Source organism: Silurus aristotelis (genome assembly GCF_946808225.1).
Source record: "Silurus aristotelis genome assembly, chromosome: 16".
Classification (NCBI taxonomy): Eukaryota; Metazoa; Chordata; class Actinopteri; order Siluriformes; family Siluridae; genus Silurus; species Silurus aristotelis.
The window spans coordinates 15815667-15841430 of record NC_139589.1 but is presented as its reverse complement, the minus strand read 5'-3'; the positions used below and the strand labels follow the sequence as shown (position 1 = coordinate 15841430).

Sequence of the window (25764 nt, the reverse complement as noted above, 5' to 3'; positions counted from 1 at the left end):
TTTTACCTTGTGATAAGTTACCACATTATACTGTACCTGTTGATTTAAATAATTCTGTGCCTAACAGCTTAAAATTTATGCAGGCATTTCAGCCTGAACACATTCAAATAAAAAGCCAGTGGTATCTAAGTATTTTGAATGATTTTGAAAAAAGGGATCATTCTATTTTATGGAATGTACCTGTGTGACTCTAAAAAGTAAGGAATATTTGATGATGACAAAGGATTAAATGATCCAAGTTTTTAACATCTATACTGGAGGTTGGAATGAGTGAAATAGAGCTGACATCTAAGTGTTTTACTTAAGCAATAGATATTGATTGGGCAAACCTGTTCTTAATCAATTATTCAAAGAAACAACACATCATTTTCAGTGTACCTCAACTAGACTCTCTCTGGGCAAAAACTTTTTGTACCCTAAAATAAAGCTCAACTGTGAGTGGCCTTATTTAAAGATCAAGCTCTTTCTTACTTGTAATGAACATATTTTCTCTGTGCTTCTTCTGTATTTTATTTTTTTGTTAAATTAATGACTAGTTAAATATATCAAAGCAATATGCTCCAAGTTGTTCAATAATATGCTGCACTTTCATACAATGCACCTACTTTTCTTGACTGAACCAGACTTGTGTTGATTGCAGTAATTGTTGGACAGAGCTGATGATTTGTCTCAGTAAGTGTAAGTCAATAAGTGTCAGTATGTCCATGCCCATGTGGCTAATTGGAAGAGAAAAAGAAACCTAGGCTAAAGTGTGATTAAAGCAAAGCTGCTTTGTGTTTGAGCAACGCTATCCTCACTATTGTGTCTGCCTTACAGCATCTGGCCATCCCCAGAGCTGGAGCCCAACCAGATCCGCCTTATTGTCTACCAAGACTGCGAGAGAAGAGGCCGAAATATCCTGTTTGACTCTGAGGCTAAGAAGAAAGGTATGGAGGAAGCCTCAGTCATGGTGAGACCCCCCTCAAACCCTCTTTGTTTGCTCTACTTAGGTGAATATACATCCAGAGAGTAAAAAAAAAGACATTTATTTAGTTTGCCTGTGTGTAGCCATCAAAATGTTAAACATAGATTAAATGTATTATGCATTTTTGTGCATTGTGAATTAAGCCTGTAATGCATAAATTCATTATTTATGTATTATAGATTGCAAAGTGATTCACTGTGTTGTTTTGCTGATTGTGTCGTATTATATACTTAATGTATAAAGCTTTAGATAAAATGCACTGTTCTTTAACTAAACTGCACTTCACTAAACATTTCTTATTTATTTATTTAAGTAGCAAGTGAGAGAAATCTGCAACTGTGGCTGCGTTCACATGACATGGTTTGACGACGGAATCTTGAGAGAGAGAGAGAGAGAGAGAGAGAGAGAGAAGGGGAGCACGATTTAGGGCAGTTGGCATCAGGAGCAATAAGCAGTTCTTAGGTTTTAAACAGTTTTTACCTGAACTGACTCAGGTTGTAATGGTACACATTTTTGTAGCAACGTTTTTTTGCTTTCAACAGGGCTTTTGGTATGGTACACGTGCACCAACTGAAATACTTTAAATGTGCAGAACATTGTTACGTACTAACTAACGAACATATTAAGTGACGGAACACAGGTTTGTTTAGTCTTCCCCTTTTTATTGTTATTATTATACTTGAAAACATACACAATATAATGCCTGGGGTATAAAAAGAAACTAGAGTTAGGGCAGTGTCACTGTGACTACTCGCTCCGTACCGGAAATAAGATTTGCTTTGCGCATGCACGAAACCGATAAAGAATCCATTGCGCTAACCTTAGTCCCTAATCAGGAATTGACTAGCAGCTAATACAGTTAAGTATATCATATCTTTAGTTTTCATCTTCTTTTGGCTGCTCCTAAAAGGGGTCGCCACAGCGGATCATCTGTCTCTATAATACCCTGTCCTCTACATCTGCCTCTTTCAAACCAACTACCGGCATGTGTTCCTTTACCACATTTATAAACCTCCTCCTTTGTCTTCCTTTTTTCCTGGCGGCTCCATCCTCATCTCAATTTAGCTTCACTTACATTGTTTTCAAAATGTCCTACATCTCCACATTATCCAACCTTCTCTCTCTCTCTCTCTCTCTCTCTCTCTCTCTCTCTCTCTCTCTCTAATTTTTGTCATTCATCAGCTGCTCAAAATACTCCCTTCATCTTCTCAACACACTCTCCTCACTAGTCAACACATTTCCATCTGCATCCTTCGAAGCTCGGTTCCTCTGCCTGGCCAATCGTTATGAATTCTTTTCTCCTTCCTTAGTGTCCAACTTCTCATACAGCTCCCCATATGCCTTTTCCTTGGCTTTCGCCACATCCCTCTTCACCTGCTGCCGCATCTCCTTGTACTCCTGACTATTTTTCTCATCTCTCTGCTGATTCCAATTCTGTTTCGTCTACCTCTTTCTCCTTATGCTTTCCTGCACTTCCTCATTCCACCACCACGTCTCTTTGTCTTCCTATTTAATTTTTTCAAATGTCACACCAAGCACCTTCCTAACTGTCTCTCTTATCACTTATGCAGTAGTTGCCCAATCATCCAGCACCTCTTCACCACCACCGAGCCCCTGTCTGACCTCTTACCTGAACCTCTCACTACAGTCTTCCTCCTTCAGTTTCCACCATCTTATTCCTCTTACAGTCCTCACTCTTCTCCTCTTCTTCTTCACTTAAAAAAAACATTCTACAGACCACCATCCAATGCTGTCTAGCTACGCTGTCACCTTAGTCTCCAATCGCCTTCAGGTTGCATCTCCTGCATAGAATATAGCTGTGTTCACCTTTTTGATGTTCACAGATGTTAATAATAATGCACTGCAAATAATAAAAAGCATTAATTTTATGTTTTGAATTTCTTTCCTAACCGTACTGAAACCAAACCGTGACTTAAAACTAAAGTACATACCAAACCGTGAATTTTGTGTACCGTTACACCCCTAGCAGCTTGTATAAAAAAGAACTCAACATATTAACTTTTCTGTACTTATGTTTTTAGAAGACATGTGGTGAGTCTCAAGATAAAATATTCAGAAAATGTTGTACACTGAGGCCAACAGGAGGAAGCGCCAGCTCTCTGGACAGCAGTTCTTCTTGTGTCCCAGAATCTATAGACCACAATCATTTCCAGGTCAGCAGTTCAAAGTTTATCGCACTGACCTTGAAGTATGTGTATAAGTGGTATTATATGTGTATATGGACTTTTATTTGAAATGTCAGGATTTTAATGTACAGTGCATGTTAAGTTTGAAAACACATCTTGAAAACAAGTCTTTTAAAATTTTTGAGACACATGCATATTCCTTTTGTTTGTATGTAACAATAAAATAAAAAGACATTTTTAGTATACCACAATACCAGTGTATGTCACCTAAACATCGTTCGGAACACGGCGCATTACTGAGAGGTATTACTTTTCTCTGTTGCGCTGGTTAAGGCTGTATGCGTGACGGTGAAGCTGGATAGGATAGACATTGAAAGTAGGGGCCTGCACTCGAGACAATCGAGTACGGTGTGGGACAAGATTTGATCGGTGTGTAGTTCCATATTTTTGGCTCTTAAAAAATACCTTAATAAGTTGAATTACAGGAGAGATGATGTTACCAGACTACCTCACACCCACAGTCAAACATGGAGGTGGAGCAGGGGAGGTTAAACTAGTCTGGGGGGGAAAATGAAATCTATCCTGCAGTTCCATATGGACTTCGGCTAATTGGAACCAACCAATACAAAAATACAATGACCTGAAACATATACCCAAGCTCTGTAAGCATTATTTTGAGAGCAGTGTTAATTATCATAAAACTAACCTGCCCAGTCAATTGTCAAGTTTGCCGATAAAACGACCATGCTGGGTCTCATCAGCAAGAAGGACGAGTCAGCATAAAGAGAGGAGGTGCACCATTTAACAGCCTGGTGTGGAGCCAACAACCTGTCTCTGAACGTTGACAAAACTAAAGAGATGTTTGTGTACTTTAGTAGAGCATAAAGCGGCCATTCTCCACTGATCATTGATGGATCCTCGGTGGAGATGGGCAAGAGCACCATATTCATTGGTGTTTATCTGGCGGATAACCTCACCTGGTCACTCAACACCAGCTCCATCACCAAGAAAGCCTAGCAGTCTCTACTTCCTGAGAAGGCTGAGGAAAGCTCATCTCCCTCCCCCGATCCTGATCATGTTCTATAGAGCAACCATTGAGAGCATCTTGAGCAGCTGCATCACTGCCTGGTTTGGGAAGTGCACCGTCTCTGATCGCAAGGCCCTACAGAGGATAGTGAGGACAGCTGAGAAGATCATCAGAGTCTATCTCCCCTCTATAATGGACATTTACACCACACGCTGCATCAGCAAAGCAAACAGCATTGTGGACGATCACACACACTCTTCACTCTCCTGCCATCAGGCTTTTTCCTGCAAGCCATCAGTCTTCTCAATAGACAGAACTAAACACTCACACACTCACACACTCACACACTCACACACTCACACACTCACTCACTCACTCACTCACTCACTCACTCACTCACTCACTCATTTACTCATTTACTCACTTAACTGTGTGTTACTGAAACTGTACAACTTGATCTTAACACACACCCATTACTCATCTCAATCTATTCCACCACAATTTATTTATTTATTATTTATACTTAACCATATTACACTGTTTACATTGTTTTTTGCACCTCTCAATTTCTGCTACTGCATAGTGTATAAACATACTCTTGGTTATAGTCTTTATAGTACTGTATATTCAAAGTATACAGTAGGGTTACTGATTGGCACTATCTTGTATTATGTGTGTTGTCTTTTGTTGTCTATCTGTCTGTACTGTTTGTCTGTACTGGTTTTCGTCTGCACTGTTTGCACTAGGTTGCACTCAATGCACTTTATGTGACTTTGTATTGTGTTGTAGCTCTGTTGTTTAGTGTAGCACCAGGGTTCTGGAGGAACGTTGTCTGGTTTTTACTGTGTACCACTGTGTATAGTAAAAATGACAATAAAAGCCACTTGACTTGACTCAATGGACTTAAATTCTATTGAACAGTAAATAAAGTAAAAAAAAAAGAAAGAGTATATGAAGGAAGGATGATAAACTGGATTGCAAGGCCATAAAGAAAAATACAACTAGTGAGGAACACTTTTGGTTTTGAAGAAGCATGGGATTTCTTCTGAATGTTTCCAGAAACGCACTGTCCAGACTTCAAGAGTGTTTAAAGAAAATAAAGTTTAACCACTGTTGTATCAACAGTGTGTTCATATATTTGTTTGGTTAAAGTAAAAGTTTTGGCATATAAACATTAAGAACATGCATGCGTTTCAAACCAGTATATGCTCTTTATTTGGTGCATCAGCACAGAAAATACATATATACCTGTAATATAAGTAAATGCTGATTTTGTTTTGTTTTAACGTGGAATGTACATGATTTTTACATTATTCATAAGCGGGACAATTCTAATGAATATATTTATTTTTTCTTGTTTCTTAGGGTGCGTCACAATGCTCCTCCGACCCCGATATGCTTGCCGAGATGATGTTTGGCTCAGTAGCAATGAGCTACAAAGGGTCTACACTGAAAATCCATCAAATTCGGTTAGTAAGAAAGCATTGCATAGAAGAATTATTTGATGGAATTATATATCATGTCAATGTGGTATTATTGCTGTATAGTTACAGTAATACAATTATTTTATTTCTATGCCCCCCCCCCCCCCTTCTCTCTCACACACGCACGCACACTCTCTCACCAATTCACTCACATGATTACTCTCTTTCTTGCTCATGTACAGATCCCCCCCACAGCTGATGCTTAGCAAGGTGTTTACAGCAAGGACTGGTGGCAGTGTGTATGGTAGCCTAAACACGTAAGTGCTGTTCATATTAAATTCCTCAAGCAAAATGTTTTAGCACAGCTAACATTTTTTCACCTTTGGTAGGCTTCAAGACAGTTTGGAGTTCATCAATCCAGAGTCAAGGGCTGTCAAGCCAGATCAGAACACAGTGGTCAGTGGCTTCCTGGGAAGCATAGGTAATTTTACACACAATCGGGCCTCCTTTTTACACCTTTATGAGCTGGATACAAAAGCATTTGTTAATACACGGATCACCGCTGTTCCTTCCTTAGACCACTTTTGATAGATATTGACCACTGCAGACCAGAGATAAAAAGTAAAAAAGTACAAATACTTAGTTACTGTACTTATGTAGATTTACAACTTTTTACTTTCACTCATTAAATTTGTTTACAAATATCTGTACTTTCTACTTCTTAAATTTTCAAAAAAAGGCTTGTTACTTTAGTTTTAATCTATTTGGTGACATTGACATTGTTACCATGGTGTGACAATACTATTATTATCTTGTTACTTATATTCTCATTAGGTAACAATTTTAAATTCGTTTTGTATTAATATATTAATTAGGGCTGTCAAAACTAACGCGTTATTAACGCGCAAATACATTTAAACTGCACTAATTTTATTAACGCACGATTAATCAGCATTTCAACATGAGTATTTGTGCTTGTTCTGTTTGACAATTTTTATTAAAACAAATATTAAATAAATACATTTAAAAGAGGCGCAATTAAAACCTTCAGCACAACACATGTTTATTCACAACATCCTTTCTTTACTCCGATATTAAAAACATTTAATAACCATTAAAAATTAAAAAGTTTTTCTGATGCGGCAAGTCTCAAACCAGCACCAAAATCCACCATGGTGCACACATTCGGCAATTTAACCCTCTGAGGCCGACAAATGTGCCGGCGCGTTATGTGGCATTTTTTTTCTCATAGCGCTAAGAGCCAATACGTCATTCGAATCTGTAAAGGGCCTACTTTCATTTATATACACTCATAATAACAAAACACTGTGCTTTTGTGAAATAAAGAAAACAGACCCGGTGCACTCGCTGTCATTTCTCTTCACAGACACGTAAATAAAACTACCAGAATTTCAGTGAAAACTTGTCTTACAGACATGATGTATAAAAATCTCGAAATATCTAAACCAATTCACATTGAAAACAAATATTCTCTGATTATGTAATCCGTATGAAGAAAGAGGTACAATTTCTCCGGTATCACCTAATTAACCGTCAGTAAGGAAATATTGCAAAGGTTCCGTTTGGTGTCCTGATGATTTACATAATTTAAAAAACCATAATTAAATTAAAACATTTACAAGAATATTTTGTCTTCATGCTCTATGTTGAGTATGGTTTCACTAATAATAAACATACATACATTTGTCCATGCCCATGTTGATTAGAGTATTAAAAACGTGAAAAGTGTTTATTTAAGGTACATTTAGAACAGATAAAATGTACATTTCAGAGCCCGAACTTCTTTACTTTAAAAAATGATCATCAGCATTTTAACATAAGTATTTGTGCTTCTACTTAAGTGAAGGATGTGTGTACATTTGCCATCTCTGCTGCAGATTAGGAACACCCCAAAAGAGCTGCAGTTTTGGAGACGCTCTGACCTAGCATCACAATTTTTCTCTTGTCGAACTCGTTTAAATCCTTACGCTTGCCCAATTTTTCTGCTTTTAACGCATCAACTTTGGGGACAAAATGTTCACTTGCTGCCTAATATATCCCACCCACTAAAAGGTGCCATGATAAAGAGATAATCAGTGTTATTCACTTTTACCTGTTAGTGGCCATAATGTTATGCCCATTTGGTGTACATTGTTGCATTGGTATTTACACAAGAAATTCAGGAATATGAGAAGAACATAGAGTTCATATGAGAAAAGCTTTTATAAATGTATGTATAAGGAGAGAACTAATTACTCCAATTGCAAAAAAAAGTTTGTATGATGTGTAAAATGCAAAAAAAAAAATAATAATGCAAATGATTTGCAAATCCTTTACATTTTTTATTCACGATAGAACACATTCAATGTAAAAACTGATTATATGTACCATTTAAGTAAAGTATAAGGTCATTTTGAATTTGATAGCTGCAAGAAGTTTCAACAATAAGAAAACAGCTGGATAAACATTTTTTGCAACTAAATTGGTTAATTGGCAACAGGTCAGTAACACATCTGGTTATTAAAAGGTTTTTCAGAGAGGCAGAGTCTCTTAGAAGTGAAGATGGGCAGAAATTCAACAGAAACCTGAGGCAAAGTAGAGCAATGTTCTGTGGTCAGACAAATTGAAATTTGGGGAAAAAAAGTAAATAAAAAATAGATGCCTGCCTCTAATGACATATGGCATGTGTTGAATGTCTGTGGAATGGCAGCTTGCACGTCTGGAAAGGCACCATCAATGCTGAACGGTGTATATACCGTTTTAGAGCAACAAATGCTTCCATCCAGGTGGTCTCTTTAACAGGTAAGGCCTTACACATTTTAGCAAGACAATGCTAAACTATGTACTGCAACATGTTCAACACCATGGCTTTGTAGTAGAAGAGTCTGGGTGCTGACCTGTCCTGCCTGCAGACCTTTCACTAATTGAACACATTTGGAGCATCATGAAAATAAAAAATCAAGCAAGGGACCCATCCTTATGGTGGACACGCCATCCTGTTGTAGTGCTATGGTCTTCTCCTTGGGCAAGAGACAACAACCCTTAAGCCTCAATTACTACAAGTATCAGTACATTCCTGTATCCCTTGGTAGAAAAATAAATGGTATTATCTATAGCAAATGATACAGTTCCAGAATCAACTCAATTTGATCAACTCAATGACTTGACTTGAACTCAAAGAAAGAGATCTAGATGACTTTCATGGTTGGTGATAAATGCAAGGAAGCTATTAAAGAGAGAAAAAAGCTGAAATATTTGTTTAGACTAAAGGTATGTAGAGCACAAGTAAGAAGAGCTATAAGTTAAGATAAAAAGGAAAGCTGAAGAACATTTGTTTCCAGCATGTCAACAAGCACTCCTTTAAACACAATATGGAACCTGATATGAAAAATTAAAGGAAAAAACAGTGGACCTGAAATACAACACATTATACACAAGGATTCACTCTTAACTTCAAAACAAGAAATTGCAAACATTTTAGCAAAAACTTATGAATATATTTATATATATTTATATATATATAATATACGTACTAAATGAATCTTATCTTCATCAAAGGATTCCTATTGAATAGGATCAAGATAAGGTCAGGATCAGAGATAGGTTCAAGATAGCAAATGCCATGTCTGGTCTGCATAAACCGGAACTTGGTGTACCCCAACACAGTATTTTATCCCTGTCTAGTATAGACACTGAGTAGCAACACCCGGACTATCTTTCTTCTTCTTTCGGCTGCTCCCATTAGGGGTCGCCACAGCGGATCATCCGTCTCCATACCACCCTGTCCTCTATATCTGCCTCTTTTACACCAACTACCTGCATGTCTTCCCTCACCACATCCATGAACCTCCTCCTTGGCCTTCCTCTTTTCCTCCTACCTGGTGGCTCCATCTTCAGCATTTTTCTACCAATATAATTCATGTCCCTTCTCTGCACATGTCCAAACCATCTCAATCTCGCCTCCCTCACCTTGTCACCAAAACATCCTACATGTGCTGTCCCTCTAATAAACTCATTTCTAATCTTGTCCATCCTCGTCACTCCCAACGAAAACCTCAACATCTTCAGCTCTGCTACCTCCAGCTCCACCTCCTGTCTTTTACTCAATGCCACTGTCTCTAATCCATACAACATCGCAGGTCTCACCACAGTCCTATAAACTTTCCCTTTCATTCTTGCAGATACTCTTCTATCACAAATCACTCCTGTCACTCTTCTCCACCCACTCCACCCTGCCTGCACTCTTTTCTTTACTTCCCTAACACACTCTCCATTACTTTGCACTGTTGACCCCAGGTACTTGAACTCCTCCACCTTCTCCACCTCTTCTCCCTGCAACCGCATCACTCCACTGCCCTCCCTCTCATTCACACACATGTACTCTGTCTTACACCTACTGACTTTCATTCCCCTTCTCTCCAGCGCATATCTCCACCTCTCCAGGCTCTTCTCAACCTGCTCTCTACTCTCACCACAAATCACAATATCATCTGCAAACATCATAGTCCAGGGAGACTCCTGTCTGACCTCGTCCGTCAACCTGTCCATCACCACTGCAAACAGGAAAGGGCTCAGGGCCGATCCTTGATGCAGTCCAACCTTCACCCTGAACCAGTCTGTCGTACCTACTGCACACTTTACTGCCGTCACACTGTCCTCATACATGTCCTGCACCACCCTCACATACTTCTCTGACACACCTGACTTCCTCATACAATACCACAACTCCTCTCTCGGCACCCTGTCGTACGCTTTCTCTAAATCCACAAATACACAATGCAACTCCTTCTGACCTTCTCTATACTTCTCCATCAACATCCTCAAAGCAAATAAGGCATCTGTGGTGCTCTTCCTCGGCATGAAACCATACTGTTGCTCACAGATGGTCACCTCTTCTCTCAACCTGGCTTCCACTACTCTTTCCCATAACTTCATGGTGTGACTGATCAACTTAATTCCCCTGTAGTTACTGCAGGTCTGCACATCTCCCTTATGCTTAAAGATCGGTACCAACACACTCCTTCTCCATTCCTCAGGCATCCTCTCCCCTTCCAGAATCCTGTTAAACAATCTGGTTAAAAACTCCACTGCCATCTCTCCTAAACATCTCCACTCTTCTACCGGTATGTCATCTGGTCCAACCGACTTTCCATTCTTCATCCTCTTAATCGCTGCTCTCACTTCCTCCTTACTAATCCTATCTACATCCTGCTTTACTAACTCCACATCCTCCAACCTTCTCTCTCTCTGATTTTCCTCATTCATCAGCTGCTCAAAATACTCCCTCCATCTTCTCAACACACTCTCCTCACTAGTCAACACATTTCCCTCTCCATCCTTTATTGCTCTAACTTGCAGTACATCCTTCCCAGCTCGGTCCCTCTGCTTGGCCAATCGGTATAAATCCTTTTCTCCTTCCTTAGTGTCCAACCTCTTATACAGTTCCTCATATGCCTTTTCCTTGGCTTTCGCCACATCCCTTTTAACCTGCTGCCGCATCTCCTTGTACTCCTGCCTACTTTTCTCATCACTCTGTCGATCCCACTTCTGTTTTGCCAACCTCTTTCTCCTAATGCTCTCCTGCACTTCCTCATTCCACCACCACGTCTCCTTGTCTTGCTTTCTATTTCCAGATGTCACACCAAGTACTTTTCTAGCTGCCTCCCTCATCACTCCTGCAGTAGTTGCCCAATCATCCGGCACCTCTTCACCTCCACCGAGCCCCTGTCTGACCTCTTCCCTGAACCTCACACTACACTCTTCCTCCTTTAGTTTCCACCATCTTATTCTTCTTTCAAACCTTACTTTCCTCCTCTTCTTCTTCGCCTCCAAAACCATCCTACAGACCACCATCCGATGCTGTCTAGCTACACTGTCCCCCGCCAACACCTTACAGTCTCCAATCTCCTTCAGGTTGCATCTCCTACACAGAAGATAATCCACCTGTGTGCACCTTCCTCCACTCTTATACGTCACCCTATGATCCTCCTTCTTCTTAAAATACGTGTTCACCACTGCCATTTCCATCCTTTTAGCAAAATCTACCACCATCTGACCTTCCACATTCCTCTCCTTAAAACCATACCTACCCATCACCTCCTCATCACCTCTGTTCCCTTCACCTACATGCCCATTAAAGTCTGCCCCAATCACCAATCGTTCTTTCCTAGGTACACCATCTACCACTTCATCTAATTCACTCCAGAATCTTTCTTTCTCCTCCATCTCACAGCCAACTTGTGGAGCATAGGCACTGATGACATTTATCATCATCCCTTCAACTTCCACCTTCACGATCATCACCCTATCAGAAACTCTCTTCACCTCCACTACACTCTTACTGTACGCTTCCTTCAGAATCACCCCTACACCATTTCTCTTCCCATCCACACCATGATAAAACAGTTTAAACCCACCTCCAATGTTCCTGGCCTTACTCCCTTTCCACTTGGTCTCCTGAACACACAACACATCTACCTTTCTCCTCTCCATCATATCAGCTATCTCTCTCCCTTTACCCGTCATAGTACCAACATTTAAAGTACCAACCCGAACCTCTACTCTCCTACACTGCTCCTTTTCCTGCCGTCTCCGTAGACGTCTTCCTCCTCTCCTTCTCCTCCTTCGGCCAACAGTAGCCCAATTTCCACCGGTACCCTGTCGGCTAACGATACCTGTGGCGGTCGTTGTTAACCCGGGCCTCGACCGATCCGGTATGAAATTCTCATTTGTGATCCGCATATTTGATTTGGCACATGTTTTACGCTGGATGCCCTTCCTAACGCAACCCTCCCCATTTACCCGGGCTTGGGACCGGCACTAAGAGTACACTGGCGTGTGCCCCCCTAATGGCTGGGTTAGCAACACCCGGACTATGGTGTAATCATTCTCGGGGCCTTCAATAATGCAAACCTCACATGGGAACTTCCAAAATTCAAACAGAATATTACATGCCTCACCAGAGACAAGACAATAATTTTGGACCACTGCTACACCATAATAAAGGATGCATATCGTTTTATCTGCAGAGCACCTTTAGGACTCTCTGACCACTGCCTGGCTCCTTAGATACAGGTAAAAACTTAAATCTGCTAAGCCTTTATTAAGGACTGCAAAAAGATGGAACAGAGCAGGCCTTTACAAGCCTGTTTGAGTGCACTAATTTGAGTGTTTTTGAAGCTGCTGCCTCTTATCTGGATGAGCTCACAGACTATTATATCAGTTTCTGTGAGGATATATGTATTCCTACCAGGACTCACTTGACATACAACAACGATAAGACATTGTATACAGCAAGACTCAGACAGCTTTATCAGGCCAAAGAGAATGTCTACAGGAATAGGCACAGAATATTGTACAATCAGGCCAGGAACACATTGACAAAGGAGATTAGAGTGGCAAAAAAGGAGCCACTCTAAAAAGCTGGCCTGAGAGACATCACAAGCTACAAGACACCATCCCCGAGCTCTGTAGGGAATCAACAACTGGTTGATGACCTGAATGAGTTTTACTGTAGCTTTGAAACTCCCGGTCTCACACCTCCCACCCTTTCTGACCATCTCACCACACGACCATCAACACCTCCAACAGCCTCCCTACTGATCAGTGAAGATGATGTGCGTCAGGTCTTCAGGAAACAAAAAAGAAGGAATGCATCAGGACCAGATGGAGTTTCACCAGCCTGTCTAAGAACCTGTGCTGACCAGCTGGTGTCCATTTTTTTCACAAATCTTTAACAGATCACTGGAACTATGTGAAGTGCCTACCTGCTTTAAACGTTTCACAATCACCCCCATCTCAAAACCAAAAATCACTGGACTTAATGACTACAGACCTATTACCCTAACATCTGTGCTCATTAAGTCATTTGAGAGACTGGTGTTTGTTTATTTGAAGGACATCACTTAAACCTTGCTGGACCCCCTGCAATTTGCTTACCGAGCAAACAGGTCTGTGGATGATGCGGTGAACATGGGACTGACTGCACCTCATCCTACAACATCTGGGGGGACTGAGGATCCTGTTTGTGGACTTCAGTTTGGTCTTCAACACAATCATCCCAACACTTCTCCAGACAAAACTAACCCAGCTCTCTGTTCCTATCTCTTCCTGTCAGTGGATCACCAGCTTTCTAACAGTTAGGCAACAACTAAAAAAAAATTCACGTCAAACAGGCGTACTATTAGCACTGGTGCTCCTCCAGGGATGTGTTCTCTCCCCACTGCTCTTTTCCCTGTACACCAACAACTACATCTCTACAGACTCCTCTGTCAAGCTCCTGAAGTTTGCAGACGACACTCATCTGCCTCATTAATGATGGTGATGAATCTGCATTCAGAAGTAAGGTTTAGCAGCTGGCTGTCTGGTGCAGTCATAACAACCTTGAGCTTAACATGCTCAAAACAGTGGAGATGATTGTGGATTTCAGGAGAAAACACCATCATGGAGAAACCACCATTATTTTATTGTTTGATAGTATTTATAGCTCTTACATCATTAGGAGATATGCGTAGTCAATAATGAACACAGTAACAACTTACAAATTCCTGGAACGAATGGTCTTTCGTAAGGTGTAGAGCATTTGCACTCTATTTTCTTTATAAAAATGTAATACTGTAATACTTCTTCCCCTTTGAGAAATGTTTTATTCAGTTGACATTTTTGAAAAGGTTTTTAATCAAGTTAATCCAAATGTAGTTCTAAGATTTTTAGAAAAACTAAATCGAAAACAGTCTTCTTTAGTTTTATATTTGTATAAATAAACCGTGATTTCGCTATGAACATAGCCATAGAAACTGGCATGGCATTAAGAAAGAACAGAAAAGAAAAAAGAGGAGATTACATAAGACTACATAATGGTAAACATGTCCCTATCCCAACATTTGAGTTGTGTTTTGCATCCTGTCATTTAAAAATTATCTTATTTGTTGTAATTATCTTAATTGTACATTCACTCCGTTTAAAAATGTTATGTTTATGTTCTATTATGAACAAAATATAGGTTTATGAGATTTGCAGACCATTACATTCTGTTTTTATTTGCATCAAAACATTTTTCCCCCAACATTTTTAGAATTTGGGTTGTAAAAGAAATGCTTAAGATTTGCACAAGTAAGTGAATGTTATATATGGGTTACCAAGTTGAAATAGCGTATTTATTTAATTTGTACACAAAAATTTAATTTGTCAATTAATATTAATGACCTTGATAAACAACCCAAAATTTGAGAACTGTGATAGAGTACTTTCTTTTTAATCAGAACCTGATGTTAAATGACACCCTATAAAAATATCAAAAGTAAGTGCATACCTTTTGTGGCTGAGCTGTATAAATGAAACGATCAAGTGCCATATCAAAAGGCACTCTGTGAAATTAATCATGTATATAGCTTGCATAGGATCATATAACTTTTATATATCTTGACCAGTGCATATTTCTAACAATAATGTGCTTAAGTCTTTGTTTGTCCAATATTTGTCAGACCACAACTGCTTATGAACTGATATCAACCCTGTCTGCTTTCAATGGTTTTCTGCTTTCTGCTTGATTGTTGTTGTAATTCTATATGCCGTATTTTTCGGACTATAAGCAGCTACTTTTTTCCCACATTTTGAACCCCGCGGCTTAAACAACCAAGCGGCTAATTTATGATTTTTTTCTGGGTTTTTTCCCGGTTTCACAAACTTCAAGCCAAAAAACTGCACCCCATAACATTAGACCAATAAAATTTTCGAACAGAAACGAAAAAACACACCTTACCTGTGTTCTGAGCTGCACGGCATCGGGAGAAAAAACTTCCATCGGGTGATTTTTAAACGACGATGCCAAAAGATAAACTCCCGAGAGAAATAGTTGTGAAAGGAAGGAGGAAGACAGTGAACAATGACTTTCTTGGTCGGCTACTGTTTAGATACAAGGCGTTGAGTCAGGGTAAAGGGATAGCGTGCTTCTGGCATGCTATTCCCAAAATACCGCTATGCTCCTAAAGACAGTGCAACATATTTCACCCGTTACACCGTGTGTAACGTGTCTTTCGTTAAAGCCTGTGTAAAGTACATTAGTGTAGACATCTGCGTCTTATAGACAGGTGCGGCTTATTTATGTTAAAAATACAATTTGTAAAATTCATTTCAGTCGTGGTGCGGCTTATATATGGGTGCACTTTATAGTCCGGAAATTATGGTAGTTTTTTTATTTAATCATGCCATTTGCTCATTATTTGTGCTGCAAATTTGAGCAATAATGTTAAATCGGATCTCAATTATTTTTTTTTATGTATAGTATATATGTATTTATACAAACTCATCACTTTATTATGAATACATTTACAACTGCTTATTTATGTAACAGCAAAGCAGTGCATAAACAAATCCAGATGCATATACAAGTTATGTAGCGTATATTCGCATTAGACATTAGAATTGGGAAAATATGATCTCTCTCTTTGACTGTGCAATGATCATTTGTGCCAAGTGGGTTGGATAGAGTAATTCAAAATCTTTATAATTGTTTAGAATTGGTGTGATACTGCCTATTAGTCCTGATAAATTTACAGACACACTGAATGAAGTTCAGGCCTTAAAAATTTGAGACATTTTGTAAATATGAACATGAATTTGTCAGGGTTCTGTTTATGATCCAGTTGCCTTCTAAGTATTCTCATGCCTTCTGCCTTTTTGCTTGACTAATCTGGTTCTATGTCTTTCTCTCTCTTTGTCATTCTCTCTAATGTTTATTCCCAACCTACTACCCGTTTCTGTTATCTGTGGACATTATCCTGCACAGGATTTTCTCAGCTGTGCAGCCCTCGTCGGGCCTTCTCTGAGCAGGGCCCGCTCCGTCTCATCAAGAGTGCCTCTTTCTTTTCAGGTTGGCGTTGTGTATTTGGGTGTGTGAATCTAGGGTTTTTGTGTAGTCAGCAAATAAATATTTGTGACTAAAGCATTCAATCTATAATATAGCTTAGACAGTATACTATTATCTATAATATAGACTATTATCTTTATTTAATTTCAAAGAATCTGCTCATTCTCACTACCTTTTTGCTTTAGTGTTTTTTCACTAATTTTCTTTAGCTATTGCTAACATTAAGCTACCATAATTTTTTGTATACTTTACTTTTTCCTTCCCTGTCTTTCTTGTACTATCCTACACAAGCTAAGAGTTTGATATAAACTAGCTTATGATTTGCTGTCCTCACTCTGTCTTCCTTGAGTGACATTCTGTATTGCATAATAGTTAAACAGCACAAAGAATTAAGGGCATAATTGGACATGTATAGGGATGTAAAAGTTGATTTATGTACATCAATACAGTGTATAAATATCGATTGTAGCACCACAGTTTAATATAAAATGTCAATGTACAAAGTACACAAACGTTATTTGCACATGATTCCTGTATTTGACACACTGTATGTGCTAGTCTGCGCTGTAGTGTAGATGTATAGTGGTGGTGGGTATTAATGCCTGTTGCTCTGGAACATTTAAACAATTATGTCCTTTTTTCAAATATATTATTTTCTCAATTCTTTTATAGGTCACAGTAACCCTATGGACATGCCTGCTCGAGGACCATTCAGTGAGCGAGAGAATGGCATTGCAAGATCAGGTGTGTGTTTGGAAGTGGTTTGAAATTCAACTTTCTTCTATCAGTGAAATTTTTTTTTTTATCTTTTAGATTTTAAATACTCCTTGGGTTTCATTCAGAAATATTCAGTAAAGTTGTAAGCTGATTTCAGCAAATTATGATAAATAATTGGCGATCACCTTTTAATTACAGGCCACATCTGTTTTGCCTTTGGGGACGGCCATTCAAAACAATTTTTATTTGAAGTTGACTACACATCTTAAAGAATAATAAATATTGTTTAGCTGTATATTTAGTGGAGTTACAGAAAATGTAAAGATCTAAATAAAATATTTGATTGCATATATTTATTAATGAAAATAAAGGACTAAGTTCTAAAAGGTCCTAAAAGGACTGAGTGATGTACAGAAAGTACACGCTTTTTAAAAGGTCTTGTTTTTAATTAAAATCATCTGGTCCTTATCAGATCTTAAAACTAAGTAAATACAACTCCTTGAACAACACATGACAATATAGCATGTCACTATTTATTTTATAAAAATAAAACCAAAATGGAGAGTCCTGTGTGAAATATGTATGAGAAGCTAATACTATGATTCAGTAGCTTGTAGAACCTTCTTTAGCACCAATAACTGCATATATACAGTATATTCTACATATATATTCTGTGTGACTATGTATCTAGAAAGTATTCACATTGCTTCACTTTTTCCACATTTTATGTTACAGCCTTGTTCCAAAAAAAATTAAATTCATTATTTTCCTAAAAATTCTACAAACAATACCCCATAATGACAATGTGAAAGAAGTTTGTTGGAAATCTTTGCAAATGTATTAAAAATAAAAAACAAAAAAAAACTGATCATCCTTGAGATATTTTTACAGCTGGATGAGTCCACCTGTGGTAAATTCAGTTGATTGGACATGATTTGGAAAGGCACACACCTGTCTTTATACTGTAAGGTCCCACAGTTAACAACGCATGTCGGAGCACAAACCAAGCTATGAAGTCCAAGGAATTGTCTGTAGACTTCTGAGACAGGATTTTATCGAGGCACAGATCTGGGAAAGGGTACAGAAAAATGTCTGCAGCATTTAAGGTCCCAATGAGCACAGTGGCCTCCATCATCCGTAAACGGAAGAAGTATGAAACCACCAGGACTCTTCCTAGAGCAGGCCGCCCAACCAAAACTGAGCAATTAGGGGAGGGGAGGGCCTTAGTCAGGAAGGTGACCAAGAACCAGATGGTCACTCTGAAAGAGCTCCAGTGTTTCTCTGTAGAGAGAGAAGAACCTTCCAGAAGAACAGCCATTTCTGCAGCACACCATTAATCAGGTCTGTATTGTAGTGTGGCCAGATGCAAGCTCAGACGGACTCCTCAGTAAAAGGCACATGACAGCCCGCCTGGAATTTGGCAAAAGGCACCTGAAGGACATGAGAAACAAAACTCTCTGGACTGATGAAACTTGAATTGAACAGAAAAGATTGAACTTTTTGGTCTGAATAACAAGTGGCAACGTTCATCACCTGGCCAATACTAAGCCTACAGTGAAGCATGGTGGCAGCATCATGCTATGCACCGACGCTCCCGATTCAAGCTGATGGAGCTTGAGAGGTTCTGCAAAGAAGAATGGGAGAAACTGCCCAAAAATAGGTGTGCCTTGCCTTTGCATCTCATTGAAAGGAAAGTTGCACAGGCTGCAAAAAACAAATTACCACCCCTCCACCACTGTGCTTGACTGTTGGTATGAGGTGTTTGTGCTAATATGCTGAGTTTTTTGCCAAATGTGCCGTTGTTGCATTATGGCAAAGCATCTCCTCTTTGGATTTATCTGTCCGAAGGACATTGTTTCGGAAGTTTTGTGGATTGTTCAGATGCAAACCTAAACTATACTGCCTTTTTTTTTTTTTTTTATAAAGAGAAGAGGCTTTCTCCTGGCAAACCTTCCAAAAAACATACTTGTTCTTTTTTTTCTTCTTCATTATTGTTATGACCTTTTAATGTTTTACTGAGGTCCGTAGAGTCTGAGATGTAATTTTTCTGCGTATTGCACACTCTAACCTTGGGGTGAATTTGTTGGATCGTCCACTACTGGGAAAATTGGCAACTGTCAGATGTTTTTTCAGTGTAGAATAATGGTCTTAAATTTGTTTGTGAATGTCCTTACAACCTTGATCAATTAATTAAAAGCATTTTATTTGTAGCACATGGCAAATCACATTGAAACTGTAGAGGTATACTTAATTTCACAAATGGCTTTTCCATTTTTGGCCTTATTTTTGTAAAAAATAAATAGACATGGCGTAATGTGTGTTGTTCATCTGATGTTGTATTTACCTGCTTTTGAGACCTTTTTAAGGACCAGATAATTTTTTTGTGTTTTGCTATGTATGATATGTATAGGATTCAAAGAGTGTGTACATTTTTTTTTATTTCACATGACTGTAAGTACGGATAAACAAGAATATTGTGAATGGTTTCATTTGGCTTTCTGTTTGTCATTGTTATCGTCAGTTTTGCTGTGCCTGCGTTAGGACTGCCATTGTCACCACAGTTTTACACAAGTCTTCATCAGTGAACAGTTGATAACTTTAACAAAATAGACTTTCTTTCCTGGTTACACAACTAAATATTTTTACCATATGGAATACAGTTATAGAAGGAAATCATTAAATTGCATCTGGGAAAATTAAATTTAAGCCTATTTTGCAAGTCTTGCGAAAAATTTTATTGTCCTGAACCCGCACACGCATGAGTATTTTATCGCCTGCACCTGCATTCACCCATCAAATCATGTCCAGCGCCTCACTCGTTTGTGTAGATTCCCACGGGAGTGCAGGTCTCTAATTTAATGTCTATCCTATCTATCTGTCACGCTTAGTAACACATACAGCTGTGCCCTCACCAGTGCAACAGTAAAGAGGGACCCCTCTCAAACAGTGTTGCGCCGTGTTCCAAATGTTGTTTAAGCAACATACACGGTACGTTGTATGTATACAAATATACGGTATTGTGGTATACTAAAAATACATATAACAAAAATAAACACATGGTTATTTGGTATGAACCGGTATCTTGCCCTAATTTAAAAAATCTCCTTCGTTTTTTTCTTTGCATGATACAGGCCAGTATTTCCCCTGCTTTTAAAACACCGTCTTCCCACTTTGTTGTTAAAAAATGTAAAGCTACACATCACAGCACTTCTCACCCTGCACTACACCATGACCGATCCATCCTCTACTACTCCTCAAGGGGGTCCCACAATCTCTCAGGCTACAAAAGAAAACATGCATTATATTAGGTTATATTAGGTTAGTTTTGAAGTGATATTTCTAGTCTCTGTATTTGTTGGTGGAGACTTCAAAGCACTAGTTGTTATTGATAAGGGTATCTGCTAAATGCCATAAATGAAAATAAGAGAAGTGTTCTTTAGATATAAATAAACTGTATTTAGTCATTACCGTATTTTCCGGACTATAAGCTGCTACTTTTTCCCCACGCTTTGAAACCCGCGGCTTAAACAACGAAGCGGCTTATTTATGGATTTTTCCGGGGGTTTTCCCGGTTTCACAAGATTCAAGCCAAAAAACTGAGCACCAAAACTTTAGACCAATGAAATTGCCGAACGGGTTCAGGTGAACCAATGAAACTCTTTATATTAAATCAGATGCGCTCCCACTGAATCGGGCCGCACCACATCATAAATATGGATGAGGTTCCTCTGACGTTTGACCTGCCGCTCACTCGGACTGTCTACGGGAAATGCGAATAGAAAAGCTTCACCGATGGTGATTTTTAAACACACGACGATGCCAAAAGATAAACTCCCGAGACAAATTGTTGTGAAAGGAAGGAGAAAGACAGTGAACAATAACTTTCTTGGTAGGCTGCTGTTTAGATACAAGCCGTTGTAACGCGTTGAGTCTGGGTAAAGGGAGAGCTCGCTAACTCCAGTTGCAACAGAAATCATATAAGCACAGACAGGTTTCCAAAACTCGTGCTTTTTTATTTTTCTTGGCAACAACGTTACGGGTTAGTCGAAGAAACTTAGAAATAAGCATCAGAAAATAATAAGGACATATTCCTCGGTCTTGCACACATGCAGTAATAGCGGAAAAAAGGTGGCAGGCTATTTTCATAATGCCGCTCTGCATTATGGAGCCACAACATATTTCACCCGTTACACCATGTAACAGACACTGTCTTTCGTTAAAGCCTGTGTAAAGTTCATTAGTCCATATTTCATATTTGGGTGCGCTTAATAGTCCGGAAATTACGGTACTTTAAATTTAAATTGTATGGTACATATGAAATCGAGGTACAATTGTATTCCATATGTATGGCATAATGTTAAACTCCAATGACACTCATTGTATTTACTTATTTTTGTCTGCAGCATCTCTCAGTAGCCTGCTGATAACACCGTTTTCATCACCTGGCTCTTCTCTGACTAGTAGCTGTGCCAGTAGCTACCAACGCCGGTGGCTACGTAGTCAGACCACCAGCTTGGAAAATGGTGTCTTCCCTCGATGGTGTGAATGCACTGCAAGCAATATGCACACAGACACTTTACAGTCTTGTTTAAAGGCATGCTCACATTCCCTTTATTTTATTTAGCAATACCTTGTTACTGGAGACAAAGATTATTTAATTTATATGACATCATTTATTTAAATTATTTAAATTTAAATGAAAAGCAGTTTATAGCTGTGCTCCTGGATCTATTCAAAAACAAAAAACAATTCAGACTCTGGACACCTTTTGATCAGTGGTGAAGCTAAAATCATTCAATCCCAAATTACTTTAATCAGTACATGTTGACAAAGTTATCAGACTACACTGTGGCTTTATTTTGTGTGATTGGGTCTTACAGGTCTGTAGAAGAGAGCTTTAACTTGTCAGATGAGGGTGGTGTCTCAAGTTTAGGAGTAGCAAGGAAAAAGAAGATCGCCATTGGTGTCATCTTCCTTCTGTCACTCAATGAAGATGAGAACAGCAAGTTCAAGGAGTTTTTCTTCTCCCATTTCCCACTCTTTGAGAGCCACATGAACAAACTGAAAAGTTCAATTGAACAGGTATGGCACATTCATTGTACTATGTATTAATCATATGTGGCATATGCAAGCATTTGTAGAATATTATATACGTCATGGTAGCTTAAATAAATACTAAATAAATAAATGAATTATTTATGCCATCTTTTTTTAATAAATAAACATAATATGGATTTTCATTCAAACTTCAATAAGTTCTCTGACACAATTAAAGTATAGGTGTGGTTAAATTTGTTGGTACCATGCCCAGATGGGGGACTTATTGCCACAAGGTTTAAAGCACAACATTCTATATTGTAGTGCTTTTTAATGCTTTAAAGATTTCCTTCACACTTGAACTAAATGGACCAAATCCGCTTTAGAAGGACAAAGTGTGCAGGTTTACCAATGCTGACACAAAGCAAAATTGCTTTTTACATATAAACTCTATATCAACATAACATATAAACCTGGAAACTAAGAAATTATGGGGAAATCTGTTTCATTAATTGAAATTGTAAGAGTTTAAATAGGCAATTGACAGAGCCTTTGACAGGCAATCGACATTTTTGTAAAATGTAAACCTTTTAAAATGTAACATTGCATTTTTGCAAGAAACTTGCAAGTTTCTGGCTCAAAGATCATATCAGAATAATGAAGAAAGCAGTTAGTTTAATTTCAGTTGTAGGCCTAAATTAATGAGAATTGTTTAGAAAAGATAATTGTATCCCTATTTAAACTAAACTCTCATACTGAGAATTGTGCTATTTATTCTTAAAAAGTTGTACTATTGATTCATAGATTTTCCTAAATTTTTTAAGTATGCAAATCGTTTATTAGTCCTTTATAGGAGCTGCTTTGGCAACAGTTATAGTTTTTTGCACACCTGAATTTGGGCACAATTCTCACATTTATTTCTGGCAGATCTTTGTTTTTTTCTTTTTTTTTTTTTTTGCCTTTGCTAAAGACTTGCATACTAAAATTTGACACAGAACAATATAATGAAAGCAAACAGAAGGCACTAGAGCTCATTTACATGTGCCTTAAGGTGGAAATAATGGTCTGAATAATGATCTAAATCATAAAGTAACATGTTAGTAGATTTGCAGAAACTTTTTTTTAGAACTTTATTCCTATTGCATTTTTCTAGATAGCTAAAATAGATTTCTAGAAAGCTATAAAATAGCTATTGCTCATTTAGCTTGTTAGACTTCAGTTTGCTGTGTAGTCATAATGAAATAGCTAGTTTTGACATTTTGCTAAATGCTTTCTATAGTTCATTCTGGATGGTTGTGGTGTAGACTATCGGGTTATAAGGGGCATGTGGCACCATTATATAAAGTCTTGTAAGTTGAGACATTGCCATATACTGATCTTCATAGACATGGTGAAATTCTTTTCAAAAGATCTTTCTATTTTTCTGATCAGGAGGTCCAAACCATGAGTCCAAATCTCAGTACCACCAAGCTGCAGTTGCTGTACCCTTGAGCAATGCATTTCACCTCGACTAGACTTTGATGCTTTTGGTGTCAATTTTTATTGCCATCTATTTGTTCTGTGCCTTTATTGAGTTTTAAAATGAAAGAAAGCATGGCTATAGCATTGACCTTTTTACCAGAACATTTAACTGCTTAAAAAACTACTCACTTTTGCTTTATTTGCTGAATCGCTAAAAACATCTTAGACTCCACTGAATGAAATCAACACTTTCACCTTTCATCTCTTCTTTCTTCCTTGCATGAATATTAATGGACTGCTGAATGTTTTTTTCATTGCTATGATCATTACTACAAAGACTCTACATTAGTACATTACATACATTTTTACATACATTAGTGTGTTTTTGTAAGTTTGATGTGTAATACTCTGCTGTGCACCTTATGACTACATAAAATGTAAATGAATATCTGGATTATTGAGTCGGCACAATTTAAGCAATTTTGTCAACGAAGAAAGTCATATAACGATATATCACTTTTCAGATTACTTCTCATGTGGTCTCAGGTTTTCCATGCTAAATAAATAATTAAGTGCAACAATAAAAATTTCTAGAACAACTGTGGTAGATTATTCAAGTAAAGCTGACCACCAGTCGGTTTAGTTTTCCTTTTAAAAACACCAAATATTGACTTTCTTTAGTTTATTGCAGTTGGTTGCTATTTATAATAATTTTATGCACCAGTTAAAATTTGACAACTACTCCTTTTTTTACTTTTATTATATAAATGTTTATATGTTTCACTTAAGACATCCAATCTAACACATATGAAATTATGTATTAAACAATTTCTTTTAATTAACCCTAAATATGTTTTATATTTTAGATTGTCCAAAGTAGCTTCATTTAGTTCTGATAATATCTTTTAATGGCAAACTCATGGCATTCTCTTATCACATTCACAAGTTAGTCACCTGGACTGGTTTTAAATTTACTGGTGTGGCTTGTCAAGAGTTCATTTGTGATATTTTTATTGTCTTAATGTGCTTTAGAAGATTATTTGTCTTGTTTTGAGGAAATGGTGAGTGTAGTCAGTATAGTGCTACAACAACTTCTGTACATTTCCATATTTTTTAGTTTAGTTGTTTTTGTAGTTTGTGTTGTTTGTCATATGACCAGAAAATAAATGTTTCCCCCGTACAATGAGAATCTTCCTTTGCTGTCCACAGTGAATGCCACAAAAATAAATATAGGTATAGAATAGACAACAAAAGAATATCAAACAAATAGATATTTTGAAAAACAGTTTTTAAAAGCAGCATCTGAAAATATATACCGTAAATATGTATGCCGGGTAAATTACGAAACCAGATATGTGTGTGCAATGATTGCAACATCAGCTGTCTAATACCACAGTCCACAATAAATGTGCAGATTCTGCAATGAGTGTTCAAAATCAGTGACAGTAATAAAATACAAATGGTAGACAATGATTGTAAGCTTCTGTCAGCTGTTTAGGTGTCTGATGGCAGTGGGAAAGATAGAGTTCTTTAATCTAGAAGTCCTGCATTTCACACTTCTGTACCTCTGGGCTGTACCTCTAAAGGTGTGAAAAGTCTGTGCTCAGTTGAAGGCAGTTCTCCTATGGACTCTGCTATAGTAAATGTCCTGCAGGGAAAGTATTGGAGTTCTTTGTGATCTTCTCAGCAGTCTTCACCACTCTCTGCAGGCCATTGCGGTGCATAACAGCAGTGCTGCCATACCACATGGTGATGCACTTGGTCAGGATGCACTCCATAGTTCAGCTGTAAAAGTTGCTGAGGACTTTAGGATATATACCAAACTTCCTTAACCTCCTAAGAAAGTACAGCTGCTACTGAGCCCTCTTAACTAGCTTTGTGTAATGTTAAGTGTCCAAGTGAGGTCATCACTAATATAGACGCCTAGATATTTAAAGGTGTTCACCCTCTCCACTGCGAGTCAGGCTTTCATTGTCAAACTGAATTTACTTTTACTTTGGAAGAACAACAAACATAAGACACTTGCTTGGGCCAAGAAGCACAAGGAATGGACATTAAATCTGTGAAATCTTGGTCTGATGAGTCCGGATTTGAGATTTTTTGTTCTAACCCGTGTCTTT

General features: G+C 38.2%; 1 protein-coding gene across 5 annotated transcripts in view; it reads left to right on the top strand.

The window, feature by feature from the left end:
* The window catches only part of fnip1 (folliculin interacting protein 1), a 57354-nt gene that overhangs the window by 16033 nt on the left and 15557 nt on the right, over positions 1-25764 (top strand). The window contains exons 2-10 of one of the 5 annotated variants that reach the window (XM_083565030.1): positions 817-949; positions 3007-3138; positions 5504-5607; positions 5805-5879; positions 5952-6043; positions 16349-16432; positions 17102-17173; positions 21550-21685; positions 22027-22228. In XM_083565030.1, coding sequence (XP_083421156.1) covers positions 817-949; positions 3007-3138; positions 5504-5607; positions 5805-5879; positions 5952-6043; positions 16349-16432; positions 17102-17173; positions 21550-21685; positions 22027-22228 — 1030 coding nt within the window. Of the gene's footprint in view, positions 1-816; positions 2004-2954; positions 3139-5503; positions 5608-5804; positions 5880-5951; positions 6044-16348; positions 16433-17101; positions 17174-21549; positions 21686-22026; positions 22229-25764 lie in introns of all 5 variants that reach the window. The other 4 variants (XM_083565031.1, XM_083565034.1, XM_083565033.1 and 1 more) reach the window with 4 other exon arrangements.